The sequence below is a fragment of the Periplaneta americana genome, chromosome 8 (genome assembly GCF_040183065.1).
Source record: "Periplaneta americana isolate PAMFEO1 chromosome 8, P.americana_PAMFEO1_priV1, whole genome shotgun sequence".
NCBI classification, from domain to species: domain Eukaryota; kingdom Metazoa; phylum Arthropoda; class Insecta; order Blattodea; family Blattidae; genus Periplaneta; species Periplaneta americana.
In genome coordinates, this window is record NC_091124.1 from 32,862,548 (window position 1) to 32,877,402 (window position 14,855).

A 14,855-nucleotide genomic window follows, 5' to 3' on the forward strand; every position below is an offset into this window, starting at 1 on the left:
ATGGACCATACCGCGTGGTGACCCGGATCAACGACGTGGTGTACCGCATCCAGCGACAACCTCGAGGGAAGATGATGGTGGTGCATCTGGACCGATTAGCAGCCTACCAAGGGACTGCCCGGGACGAGCAGCCCTAAGGAGGGGGCAATGTGACAGCGACGTGAGAATCGAACTCACGACCAGCGTCCCGAATGAAAGCAGATCGCACAGGCTCCACGGAACATTGAGTGACGTCGCGCGGTGGAGAGAAGAGAGAGGGTGTATTACGTAACGCGACGAGTCTGCGCGCGCAGCTGCTACTTAACGCAATGAATGTGGAACGACCTTCTCGACTATTCCAGAAGTCTGTCGTTGTAGAGATATCGAGATAATTCTCTACACACCTGTAGAAGGTTCTCGCAACTATGATTTTGCTATAAAAGAGCAGGCGCCAGCGAACTAGAGTTTTAGAGTTTTCAGTTATTCAGTCAGTGAGAAAGCCAGAGCAAGCAAGCCAGCCGGAGTTCGACTCGAGTGTGCGTCCGCATCTGCGTCAGCATCCAAAGGCCTGAGTTCGAGTGCAGTGGACCGCAGTTGGAGGGACCTGAGTTCGAGTGCAGTGGACCGCAGTTGGAGGGACCCGAGTTCGAGTACAGTGAACTGTCTCTGAAGGTCTGTGGTTCGAGATACCGTGAACTCGAGTGACTGAGATAGAAGAACTGTGAACTGAGAACTGGTAGTTCTGATTTGTAAATAGTGCTTTGTAAATATTAGTTAAGATTAACAGTTCATTGTTGTGCGTAATAGTCCAAGTCAATTGTCATTGTCGTCGGTGGAGTGCTATAACGAATACTGTGTGAGTGAAGATCCAATTGTTGACGAGAGCGTTTAAGGTGTATTGTAGAAAGGAATTATTGTTGTTACTAATAAAACTCACAATATAATACCATTTATCAGAGCTCTTTCATTTTTTTAGTGATGTGTGTATACACATTAAGCTTTAAAATAAAAAAAAGAATGGTTACTCTCAGTAAATCTTTCCATTTAAAATAATTTTTTAATTTAAACATAATCCTTTTGCAAATTCACTACATGCCTGTGATTAGGTACACTCTATTCACTTATTATAGCACACATTGAATTGAAATTTTAGCCATTTACTGTTAATAAATACTAAAACACACACTACCAAAATTATTAATATATCTGCAATATTATGGGCACAAGGCTTATACCAATCATCACCGTCAAAAATATTTTTTTCTTATTTTCAGACTGTGAAGATTGGTATAAGCCCTATGTCCATAATATTGCAGATATATTAATAATTTTGGTAGGGTGTGTTTTAGTATCTATTAGTAATAAGTGGCTAGAATTTCAATTCAATGTGTGCTATATTAAGTGAATAGGGTGAAACTTATCACAGGCATGTAATGAAGATAAAAAAAAAATTATGTTTAAATTCAAAAATTATTTTAAAAAGAAAGATTTACTCTAATGTAACCATTCTTTTTTCTTTATTTAAAAGCTTAATGTGTATACACACATCAATTAAAAAAATGAAAGAGCTCTGATAAATAGTATTATATTTATGACTACTTTAAGATAAGTTATTTTTACAATTATTTTGCATGCGAAAAGAAGGAACTTCCCTTAACAGTTTTGATACATGAAAGAGTAGAAAATGCCTGCCCGCACAAGTAAGTCGTGGGAAACAACACTGTAAGCTTCAAGACTCTTTAGAGTTCTCTATGTTCTGCATGAACTTCCAGCCAAAAATAAAAAGCTGATATTCGTCTAACTTTTTTGCCAAACAGTGTCACATAATAACTGAACAACCTCATCTTCCTCCTCTTTGGCGAGACTGTGAGTATCCATGATAATAAAAGGAATTTGTAGCCACATACTGTTAGAATTTGATACTGGAAAATATCTGAGTTCATCTACATCTGCATTATATCTACGTTTAAGCCAACAACCTATTATCACAGTCTACTATATACAGTCGCGAAGCTCAATATGTAGTAAAAATGCAAACATGGATAGTTGCCCATCACTAGGATCGCTACTATCGCTTCATCATCGCATATCTCTCTCCTAGCAGACGACAAAATATGTTACACTTTCGTTTTCGTGTTCTTTTGTAAAAATTAACACCTTCCTTCTATTATTGAAATATTAAATGCATAAAGTTAATTTATTATTTTAACGAAGTATATTAAATTCCACCATAAACTCGAAGATACCTGCAAGAAATAAGTTAATATAATTTTTGTTTGTGCAAAACGAACTGAAATTTACTATAATAGCTTCACTCATTCAAGATTATAGCGATAATTAAATATGAAACCAATAAATATTAATTTGCATTTCTCTTTACAACAATAAAGATGGAAATATGATTTAATGGAGTAACTTACGTGTACCGGTACTTGTAGTGTAGGCTTACGTAGTTAACAAAGTGGGATGAGGTTAAGCAATAATAATCACACCAGAATTGGAAATAAAACGTGATCAATAAATTTTATTGTAACAGACTTTTTCTACGTCTCTAGTAAAGCAACAAATAAAAATAACAACAAAATTAACAGCTATAATTAAAAACATATCCTTTGACGAAAAAAGTAGGCCTAAGCAATAATAATCCCACCAGAATTGAAAATAAAACGTGATCAATAAATTCCATTAAAACAAACTTAATTTTTATACGTCTTTAGTAAAATAACACATAAAAATAATAACAAAATTAATAGCCACAATTAAAAATATATCCTCTGAAAAAAAAAAAAGTAGACCTAACCTTTATTTCTCTGGAATTTTAGCAGCCTAAGTGACAGAACTTTAACTGGTATCTAATGTCCTTTCGGTTAGACTGAAACATTTCATTGTGAAATTTAAGGATATAATGTATTCTAACAGTCACAAAGAACTTCAAATTAACAGTTTTGTTTCTGCACAGCATTCTTGTGGAAACCCAGGAACCTTTCTGAATCTTTCGGAAATCGGAAAAAGAATAACTCTGGCCTCTTTCTCTTACTGTTGCTACAATTTATAACACTACAAACGTCTCCTCCTTGTTCCATATTATTATTCCAATTATTATATTTTAGCCATTAACATTTTCATTATAACCAATAACGAACATTTCACAAGCATCAATGTGAAATACGCAACGAGCTAGCACTCGATAGAAATACGACACAGTCCAAAGTCGACCATGGACAGTCTATTGTTTCTAGTTGCTCACCGTTTGGAGCGCTTTATCACGAGATTTGCAAAAAAACACCTCAAGCTTCGCGACTGTATATAGTAGACTGTGCTATTATAGACAAACCTTATAAAATGTTTCTGGTTATTGTGTTTAAACTTACGTTCTTACACTGTTTAATAACTTCAATAACACACAAAGTCTGTCAATAATCAGTAGGACGAATTTATAAGCTGTATTGTACGTATAGAAAATGACCAATGCATTTGACATCACTGCCACACAAAAAATTCTTCTTACAGTTTTACGCTGTTTACTAACACACTAAAACTGTCGACAACAATTTTATTGAACGAATTTGTATGTTGTACCGACAAAGGCCAATGTGCTTCTAACATTGTTGCCACATAGGCTTAAATAAAAATCCTACTGAAGAAAGACAAAATGTCCCTATCAGGAATATTTGCGGACCCTCAGGGTCCACAGACCCCAGTTTGAGAACCACTGACTTAAAGCATCTGTGAGTTACATGGCTTAAATCACAATGAAAACTATTAATCTTAAAACATAACCTTGCATCAGAACATAATACCGGTATAATACAGCAAGGAATAATAAAAGATGCTGCAAATGTGTATTTCCATGAAACTCTCAAAATAGATATTTTTTTGCAAAATGGCAATAATTTCTTCAAGGAGAAAATAGAAGGCATATAATTTAATGCTGCTCTTCAGAAATAAGCAGATAAAAAACAAAAGCTGTCGTGACGAAAGTGATTATATTCATCTGACGTTTGATGTACCGGGTAATTCAAATTACACATTGCTCATTTAATTTTTCAATGATGAATAATGTTAACACAGAAACAAAACGTACTTTTATACAACGAAGGAAAGGTATTTCATTTGTGAGTCAGGAGATCGGCTACAGGAACTTGTTTTAAGAGACAGGAAAAGGACAAGTCTGTCCAGGATAGTACAGCTGAACCTGAGAGAAACACACTCACCTGCCATCAGACGACGCAGCTACTGCAGCTCCTGTTTTGTGGGACGTGGAGCGCTCTGTCTCAGACCCTGTCGTTGTCCCTCCACCTGCATCACGTCGTTTTCGCCTCTCCATCGATATCTTCACGTCCGTTTTCAGTCTGATGTACTTCTCCTTAAGAGAACGGTACTTGTCCTCCAACAGGCGCTTCTCACAGCGAAGCTTTTCAAACACTCTGGAGCAGAGATCATCACAGTTATAATCAGCACCATAATCATCATAGTTATAATCACCGAAACCATCACTGACGTCATAGTTGCAGTAGTCATTATTATTACCGTCATTATTGTCTTATCATTGTTAACATCGTCATCACACATCACCATTGTCATCATCATCATCATCATCATCATCATCATCGCCATCGACATTGTTCAGTCGGCTAAGGCGTTTGCCTGCTGATCCAGAATTGCAGGCGCGGGTTCAATTCCCACTTGGGCTGATTACCTGGTTGGGTTTTTTCAGAGGTTTTCCCCAATAGTAAGGCGAATGTTAGGTAATCTATGGCGAATCCACGGCCTCATCTCGCCAAATACCATCTATCTCAATTCCATCGACGCTAAATAACTGAGTAGTTGATACAGCGTCGTTAAATAACCAACTAAAAAAATCGTCATCACTGTCACCAGTCACCATCATTGTCGACACTGGTATCATTAATTCCGTGTCTGTGGCTCAATGCTAGTGCTCTGTTCTTCCATCCAGGCAGCCCTGGTTCTATCCCTGACCTGGTAGTGATGGAATTTGTCGTAGATAAAGTAGATACTACAGAGATTTTTTTCTCGGAGCAGTTCCACTTCCCTCTTCTATTTCACCAACACTCTCCACTTTCCCTTCATTTCATTTATCGTCTGTAATAGTAAAAATTAGGCTGGGGTTCAAAGTCTTGGGAGTTGTACAGATGAAAAAATAAGGGCTTGGGGCTCAGGGCCCTTAGGGTTTATTAGGTAACTTATTCGTCTGGGGATGGGACCTGGCTCTGTTAGGGCTGAGGCAGGATGGTCCACCTGTTAGCATCGGATTTACGAATGTTACCCGAATCACCTGTCACAAAGGCACTGTCATCACATGTACTCTTTGGAGCTCACAATGGACTAATGTAAGCCTAAATGCACGAACCTATCTCAAGTCTGGCCCCTGAAAAAGCAACCAGCCAGCCAGCCAGCCAGCCAGCCATGATCATTTTTGACAGTGGAATTTTCATATCATTAATTCAGATTTAGTTCTGATGGTCTATTCTGAATTCTCAATATCATATTAAAACAGAGACAATGACTTCATTGTCAAATGGTTGGCACTCAAAAGACATATGTCGCTAAGAAATTAGTATTGCTTTCAAACTACTATTTTAATAGTTTTGATTCAATACAATATAACTATTATTTGCCATGCTATGATACAATTTTAGTGATTGAAATAACATTCATGTCCATTAAGTTTCAGAATATGTGAAATTAAGGAACTTGTTTCTATTATAAATTGCAAAGAGGAAGTAATGTTATGTTGTAAAAATGGATTTCAAGGTTTCATGGAAATACACGCTTTCAGCATCTCATAGTGAAATACTAATTTAAAAAACGCGTGGTTAAAGAGGTGCCTTATTTTTACGGGTTTGTTAAATTAGGACACGAATTATATGCATAATTTTTTCATCGCCATTCAAATATTTGCAGAAACATACAACATTATTTTTTAAATGTACAAATTTTAGTTACTTTTTAAAAATTAAATTGAAACAATCTACCTTTAAGTACCCTATTTAGATACTTTCCAGAAGGCAGTGGTTGTTAGTTTTAATGGTTTCCATGGTAACTATATTTTTTTGACTGTCATCATTCAACCATATGAAGCCAGTTATGTAGACCAGTTTACCGACAGAGTTGTTGACCAAGGTGCGTCATAGGAGACTGGTCTATGCTACATCCGTGATGAGATCAGATGATGGAGATTTGTTGGGATGTCACAGGAGAACCGGAGCTCCTGGAGAAAACCCTGTGTTACCTAGACCACAGGCTTACCCAACACAAGTTATAAATTGGGAGTCACCAGGGATCGAACTCGGGTCCACAAGATTGTAAGTGCAGCATTCTAGCCACTAGACCACTGTGGCAGCTGCATGGTAACAATTTACCAACAAGATAAAATAAGAATATAGATATTTGTAATTTTGTTTGAATTTTAAATATACTTAATGAGTAGTGACAGTAAAAAAGATACTGGTAGTACTCTTCTGTGGTTCTCAGGGATACATTGACGGAAGCATGGAGAACAAAACGGAAATTGCAAGAAAGATCTTTGCAAGCAAAAACACAGGAAACATTATCCATTGATGTAGGCCCTAGTCTTTCGTGAAAATGACAGCATTGAAAAAGCCTACCACCATATCTACATGGATCAAATATCTGTAGTACAAGTTAAATTTGTTGTCCAGGAATTAATCATTTTCGTTAACAGTTATTAAAATATTGAAACAATCTAGTTGGAAGTTTTACTAGTTTCAAAGGTACGAATTTGTTCTCCAAGTTTTTTTTATGCTGTAATATCTTTCACAGATGTCAAAAATGACATTCTTTTGATGTTCAATGAAAGAAAAAAAAGAAGATATTTTAGGTAATGGTGATGAAAAATTAGTTTCAGCGTGTCATTTGTCCGTCTGTATATACTAAAATTTATATTTCATTTATTTATTTCATAACATGTTTTTCCAATTCATCATTTGCTTGGAGATCACAATAAAGAAGTCACCAGAGTACAAAATTTTTATAATCAAGGATTAGAAATTTTCTCTTTGGTTGTTTATTTAACGACGCTGTATCAATTACTCGGTTATTTAGATGAAATTGGTGATAGCGAGATGGTATTTTGCGAGATGAGGCACCATAGTTTACCTGACATTTGCCTTACAGTTATTGCTGATTTGTGCATACATAATTGCAAATGCACAAAAGTAATCGCCCTTGCTACTCTGCTAATTATTACGCTAGCCATTGGGTCTGAAGTTTGTGAATTCAAACCCAATTGAGGGCAATGGATTTTAAAAGAGCAATAAATTCCCTGACATGACTTCCTCTACGAGAAAAGTAAAGCTGGGAGGCCCATGTCGTGAGAGCCTTGTCTCTGATAGAGAGTATGATGTAAAAATTTGTCTGCCATCTCTCAATAATCTCTGCAGTTGAAATAGTCATTGAATAAAATATTACTAACAGTATATGTAAAATTGATGACGTACCTGGAACTTTCAACCAACTCCTGACGAGTTGAATCGTTCTGCTGTTCGTGAGCTTTCACCAATCTTTGTCGTTCCATCTCTAACTCATGGTTCAGTCGTGATCTCAGTTCATCCAACCTCTCAATATGCTCTCTACGGACTTGCTCCTCCTGAAAATGTTGCAGCTTGTAGTTTCTACAGACCAACACAGATGTAGGGCACCAGACTACACAGCTTAGAGTCAATGTCTTTAACAAAGTTCTCTCAGCAACTGATTCTTAATTAACACAATATTTCATTTTAAAAAAGAGCTTCAAGTGTACAAACAAACAAACAAACAAACAAACAAACAAATAAACAATAAATAATTAAATAAACAAATAAATACATTTTCCGTACGAAGATACTGTTAACATTGTAAAACCTCCTGAATAAAAAGTGAATAAAATGGACACAGAATGATTTTGTTAACATTGTAAAACCTCCTAAATAAAAAGTAAATAAAATGAGCGCAGAATGAGATATTGCTAACGTTGTAAAACCTGCTCAATAGAAAGTAAATAAATTGGGTGCAAAATGATGTTGTTAACATTGTAAAACCTGCTAAATAAAAAAGTAAATAAATCGGACGCAAAATGAGATATTGTTAACACTGTAAAACCTTCTCAATAAAAAGTAAATAAATAGGGCGCAGAATGAGATATTGTTAACATTGTGAAACCTGTTCAATAAAAAGTAAATAAATCGGGTGCAGAATGAGATATTGTTAACATTGTGAAACCTGTTCAATAAAAAGTAAATAAATTGGGCGCAGAATGAGATATTGTTAACATTGTGAAAACTGTTCAATAAAAAGTAAATAAATTGGGCGCAGAATGAGATATTGTTAACATTGTGAAACCTGTTCAATGAAAAGTAAATAAATCGGGCGCAGAACGAGATATTGTTAATGTTGTAAAACCTGCTCAATAAAATGTAAATAAATCGGGCACAGAATGAGATATTGTTAACACTGTAAAACCTGCTCAATAAAAAGTAAATAAATCGGGTGCAGAATGAGATATTGTTAACATTGTAAAATCTGCTCAATAAAAATAAATAAATTGGGCACAGAATGAGATATTGTTAACATTGTAAAATCTGCTCAATAAAGTAAATAAATTGGACGCGGAATGAGATATTGTTAACAATGTAAAATCTGCTCAATAAAAATAAATAAATTGGGCGCAGAATGAGATATTGTTAACAATGTAAAATCTGCTCAATAAAAATAAATAAATTGGGAGTAGAATGAGATATTGTTAACAACGTGAAACCTGCTCAATAAAAAATATATAAATTGGGCTCAGAATGAGATATTGTTAACAATGTAAATTCTGCTCAATAAAAAGTAAATAAATTGAGCTCAGAATGAGATATTGTTAACATTGTAAAATCTGCTCAATAAAAATAAATAAATTGGGCGCAGAATGAGATATTGTTAACAATGTAAACCATGTTAAATAAAAATTAAATCAGTAAACAACTGAAGAAATAATAAATAACTAGATGAATGAATGAATAAATAAATAAATAAATGACAATGACTGTTGAAAACTAACCTCCATTCTAAAATCCAACTTCAGTTTTTCAATTTTGACAGCATTCTCAGCTTTCAGTTCGATAACAAGAGACTCTTGTTCGGTTGCCAGTTCGCGCCTCTTCTGTTCCAATTCTTGTTCCATCTCTTTTTTCAACTTCTCAAATGACTCACTCCTTTTCTTGGCTTCGTCTAGCTCTGACTGCTTAGCTGTACGTTCCAGATTGACTATCTCACTCAGTTCTAAGCTTATTGCTTCCAGTTCCTGGAATACACAAAACACAGTCCAGCTCATTTCATTGTTCATTACATACATTTCAGTAACTACCATCATGCATAATGAGGTCAACTACTGCCTTCCTGGACCTGGATCATCGAACATCCGATTATCATTGAAATTGTACTAACCATTGATTTTGTGGGATCATGTAGCGGTACATTTCTCCTGAATGACTAATGTTCGCACAATCTATAATTTCCTTACAATTTTGTGTAAGCAATGGAATATATATCAGTACTGTGTATACGTGTATGTGGTATATATGTCTTCATTAAATAGTGCATAAATATAAATGAAAGAATTAATTGTTGTGTTGCATTATGCACAGACCATCATATGACTTCCATCTATTTATTTATTTATTTATTTATGTCTATAATAGGACAAAGCCCCAATTACAATAGACAGTACAGATATTTGTTTAAAAAAACACAGAATTACATATAACATAAAAAAAGAGATAAAACAGATACAAATGCAAGATACAAGTGTAATTACAAATTAAAAATTTAAAATGAAAAAAAAAATATACTACCTAAATAAAAGATACAGATATAGATATAAATGAAAAATACCAAATAAAAATAAATTAAAAAGAGTTAAGTATAGATATCATAGCCAAAAATGTAAAATGTAGCTATAATTGGCAAATTACAGAGTAAATATAACGCTATGTTAATAAATTCAATATACAGTATTATATAGTAGGCCTAATAGGCTTAATTTATTTATTTAAGAAATTCACTACTACAGAACATGTGTTCCAATTGTGTGTTTCCTGTAGTTCTTGTCATTATTCGGATGCAAGTCTCCCTTTTTAGAATACGATCTTATCCAGATCCCACAGAGTCTTGTTAAATGGTGTGAAGTTATATCCGCTTACTTTTGTGTGCGTCTGTTGAAGCTGATCTTTGTAGGCTGTTAATTCTTCTTGCAGACGAGTTCTAGTGGCTTCAATCTCAGCCTCATTGGCCGCGGTGAATTCCTTCAGATGCTCATTGTGGATTTCTTCCAAGCGAGCACGCTCCCTTTCCAGCTTCTCTGCCAGTTCCTGCTCGAACTTGGCGATCTGCTCTGTGGTTTCCTGTTCTAGGCGTGCCCGGTCGTCCTCAAGCGTCTTTTTGAATTCTGCTACTTGGCGGGCTTGTATCTCTCCCTGCTCTTGCTGTAAAATCTGAATCTGTGTTTCTCGTTCTGCTGCCAATGTATCCCGCAATTCCTGTAATGATGCTTCCATGTTCTCCCTGTAAGAACAGTATATATTCAATTACCAACAGATTATAGTAAAACACACTCATAAGCTATAAAACATACAAAAATACACTCACATGCTCGAAAATACACCACAAACATACAAAAAAAACACTGCAAACACACAAAAAATACACCACAAACACAGAAAAACACGCTACAAACAAAAACACACCAGAAACAGAAAAACACATCATAAACACATAAAAACAGACCACAAACGCAAAAATGCTCTACAAAAAAACACACAACAAACACCAAAACACACCACAAACACATAATCACTTGACAAAATAATGCATATAACACATCAAAGACCACAAAAACACAGCACAAAAATAAAAATAACACCGCAAACGCAAAAAACATACAAAAAACACAAAAATACTGGACAAATGCACAAAACACTCCACAAACTCAAAAAACACAACACAAACTAGAAAAACACAACACAAATACCCACAGATAAATAAACAGTAAACACACATAAACACATATACAAAAATATACACTCACAATGAAGCAAATGTATATATTACGAAGAATGAGATGTTGATGATGATGATATAATAATAATAATAATAATAATAATAATAATAATAATAATAATAATAATAATAATCCATGGCGCTACATCCCGTGAAGGGCTTAGACCGACCAGCTGGCTGCTGGCCTCACACCCACATGCTGAAGCAGAGGTGGACGATCATCCAACCAGAATGGAGGTATCGTGTGGTTAGCACGATGATCCCCCAAGCCGTTATAGCTGATATTCGCAACCGGATTTCGCTACCTATCGTAGCTCCCCAAGTGCATCACGATGCTGGGTGGGCACCAGTCCCATACACTGGCCGAAATTTAATGAGAAAATTTCTTCCCCCATGAGGAATCGAACCAGCGTGCATTCCGTTACGCGGACCCTAGGCACATGCCTTAGACCACGACACCACGGTGCGGGACATGATATAATAATATACTAATTAAATACAGGGTAAGAATTGTAGCGGTTATGAGGAGGATTTCTCCTACAAATGTAAAAAAAATATTCCCCCTTACAGCAAAAAAGGGTTTCTGCCCACTGTAAAATTAATCTTCCTCATTGCTCATTTATTAGTATTTCGTATTAGTATTCATTTATTAGCTGTCAATAGACTTGTATACAAGTTTCTGACACTATTTATCTCAATCAGGGATTATAATCTCTCTCCCTTCACTGCATTAAAAGGAAAAGGAGCAATGTCCCAATATAATAAATTTGCACAACAATTAAATGTGAATCATTGGCCTCAAAAGTAATTGTCATTGTTATGTGTCAACATTATGTCTAGTTGAGGAAACATTAAAAGTGAAAAATTATGAAAATATCCTTTTCCTAATATTATGTTGCAAAAGTATGCATTCCTGCCATGCGATGATCTCACCTTATGCTCTTTTCCTGATTCTCCTGCTGTGCTTTGAGGTCCTGTTCAAGGGACGCCATTTTCTCTTCTATCTCAGCTCGAAGTCTAGCTTCATCCTCTTCTTCTTTTTTCGCTAGTTGAGATCGTAATGTCTGGAGACGTTCTTCCTACAAGCATATTTAGTTAGGCCTATATACAGTAACATGATGTCAAAACTAGATGTTAACGAAATAAAGTAGGTAGTATTACCATTACTAAGAATCTCAAATTCTTTCATTTATTAATATTATTAGTGTACAAAACAATCTAGAACAAGGAGACTGCTATCCCAATAACTGATTATTATAGGATTTCCACGTCTAGAAAAAAAAAGAATTGTTAAAGGTAAATATTTTAAATGATCATGTTTGTTGTATAAGTGATTGTTCTATTGGCAGTACAGTGGACTGGTGGTTGGTGTGTTTGTTTGCTTTGCAAAGGCGAATATTCAGAGCATCCTATGCATGCATTGTACTCCCTGTTTTTTTAGTAGGTTATTTTACGACGCTTTATCAACATCTAGGTTATTTAGCGTCTGAATGAGATGAAGGTGATAATGCTGGTGAAATGAGTCCGGGGTCCAACACCGAAAGTTACCCAGCATTTGCTCATATTGGGTTGAGGGAAAACCCCGGAAAAAACCTCAACCAAGTAACTCGCCCCAACCAGGAATCGAACCCAGGCCACCTGGTTTCGCGGCCAGATGCGCTGACCGTTACTCCACAGGTGTGGACGTACTCCCTGTTATTTTTAAAAATACACTGTCTATAATTCAAATTATTATCGTTGTTACTACTATCACAATTTTATTTACATTTATTTTTCTCGTTTTATTTTCCGCGAAAATATTAAATACTGCTGTATTTTGTTTAAATCTAACAGGTTAGACTGCATGTAATTATATGCCCTGTATGCAGCGTTTGGCAAAAATGCCTTCAAAAGCCTCGGAGTGTATTATACGGTTCACAGATCTCAAAAAGGCGCTGAGCAGAGAAATGGTATGTTAGGGCTAAATACCAATGAGTTTGGGTGACATAAAAGCAGAGTCTAACTCTGTATGCTGTATGGCAGTAGTGGACTGACTCACAGATTTCTGCTAACTTGATCATTTATTTTTATAGTTATTCCGACAGATATTTTTCAACATAACAGCAAAATCGACACTATTACTTACTGTTCGAAGATCAGTACCTTCCACAATTTAGCTTTCAGTGTAGGCCTACCTTGATTTCGTGACATGCACAGTGGTCAGTGAGAAGATAAAGTTGTATTTTATTGTTTTATTTAATGTAAAAATGTGCAACTGTAACAATGGATATCATTGTAGTGTGAAGTTGGAAAACTTAAATAAAACATTTCCGAAATATGAACTTTGAGGAAAAGGTAATCATATTTTCTCGGGACAGACCAGTGCCTAAATTAACAGTGGCTGGATTTCACATATTCGAGTAAATATACTGTTAAGTCCACAGAATTACATTTTGAAAGTTGATATAACTTTATGCTGTATAATAATAATAATAATAATAATAATAATAATAATAATAATAATAATAATAATAATAATAATAATAATCCATTTTGAATCTTGCATACATTACTTTTAACACTTGAATATAAATAATTGATTAACTAGCGGACTTACTCGTGTTAATTATGTAAGTCTGTGCGGCTTGCAGCTGTTTCGGTGCTTCATCACACCATCCTCAAAGCCTACTAGATCTCGGCGTCATCTCGAACTTCTCTGCCTGTTTCAACAATCAAACGCACCCACATAACAGGCAGAGAAGTTCGAGATGACGCCGAGATCTAGTAGGCTCTGAGGATGGTGTGATGAAGCACCGAAACAGCTGTAAGCCGCACAGACTTACATAATTAACACGAGTAAATCCGCTAGTTAATCAATTACTAATAATAATAATAATAATAATAATAATAATAATAATAATAATAATAATAAACAAGGAATAATGTTTAGCCATGCCATGTCCACTTCCTTGAGAGAAATTGAAGTAACTGCATAGTGCATGCCTTAGTCTTGACTTTACACTTCGCCACTGCTGCCTTGTGTATTAAATGTCAACAGTGCAACAGTGTGCAATGTTGTCACAGAACAGTATCCTACAAACAATAATTCATAAGTAATATTATGCTAAACCTATCATTTGTGTGTGTTTAGACCATCAGAAGGTAATTTTTTTATTTTACTCATATTCAAGAACCTGAAAAAGTATTTAGAAAATTATAGTATTTGAAGAAGCACCAAAAAGAAACTTTATAGCTTATTTTAAAATTTTCTTCTCTCAAAAGAGAATATTTACAAGAGAAACAAACCATCTGAAATACCAGGACTGTAACCATAGGATGGCTGTAAAATGAATACTCACATAGGCTACATATTGAAAATTATTTTTATACAGTGAAACTTCCCAATAGCAGACACCGCTGGGGAAAAATTAAATGTCCGTTATTAAGAAGTGTCCGCTATTTAGAAAATCGTTAGTATGTATACAGTACATTAAAATTTCTCATATATATTCAACACTATATTTTACAGTACAGTACAGTAGACAGTGAGATTGTTTACAGTATTCATCCAGAGAGAAATCGTACCAGTAAATGTTCTGTAAATGAAATAAGCATCAGTCACTGTACCACTTCACCTTACACAAAGAAATCTAGAATTGTTGACTTTAAAATAACATCCTTGTCTTTCAAAATTTCACTAACCTGAGTTTTTCCCACATTAAACTTTGTGGCAAATACTTAATTTCTCCTTCTCACTATGCTTTACAATATCCACTTTCTCTTCTAGTGACAAACGTTTACGTTTTTGTGACATTTTTAATGTGAGTGTACTTCCAAAC

At 35.1% G+C, this 14,855-nt stretch overlaps 1 protein-coding gene across 5 annotated transcripts in view; it reads right to left on the reverse strand.

The window, feature by feature from the left end:
• Positions 1–14,855, reverse strand: part of Cep164 (centrosomal protein 164) — a 138,466-nt gene that overhangs the window by 35,000 nt on the left and 88,611 nt on the right. For all 5 annotated transcript variants that reach the window (XM_069832716.1, XM_069832717.1, XM_069832719.1 and 2 more), the window contains exons 9-13: positions 11,971–12,116; positions 10,182–10,542; positions 9,041–9,283; positions 7,461–7,609; positions 4,194–4,406 (exon numbers count right to left, since the gene is read on the reverse strand). In XM_069832716.1, the coding sequence (XP_069688817.1) occupies positions 4,194–4,406; positions 7,461–7,609; positions 9,041–9,283; positions 10,182–10,542; positions 11,971–12,116 (1,112 nt within the window). The remainder of the gene's footprint in view (positions 1–4,193; positions 4,407–7,460; positions 7,610–9,040; positions 9,284–10,181; positions 10,543–11,970; positions 12,117–14,855) is intronic.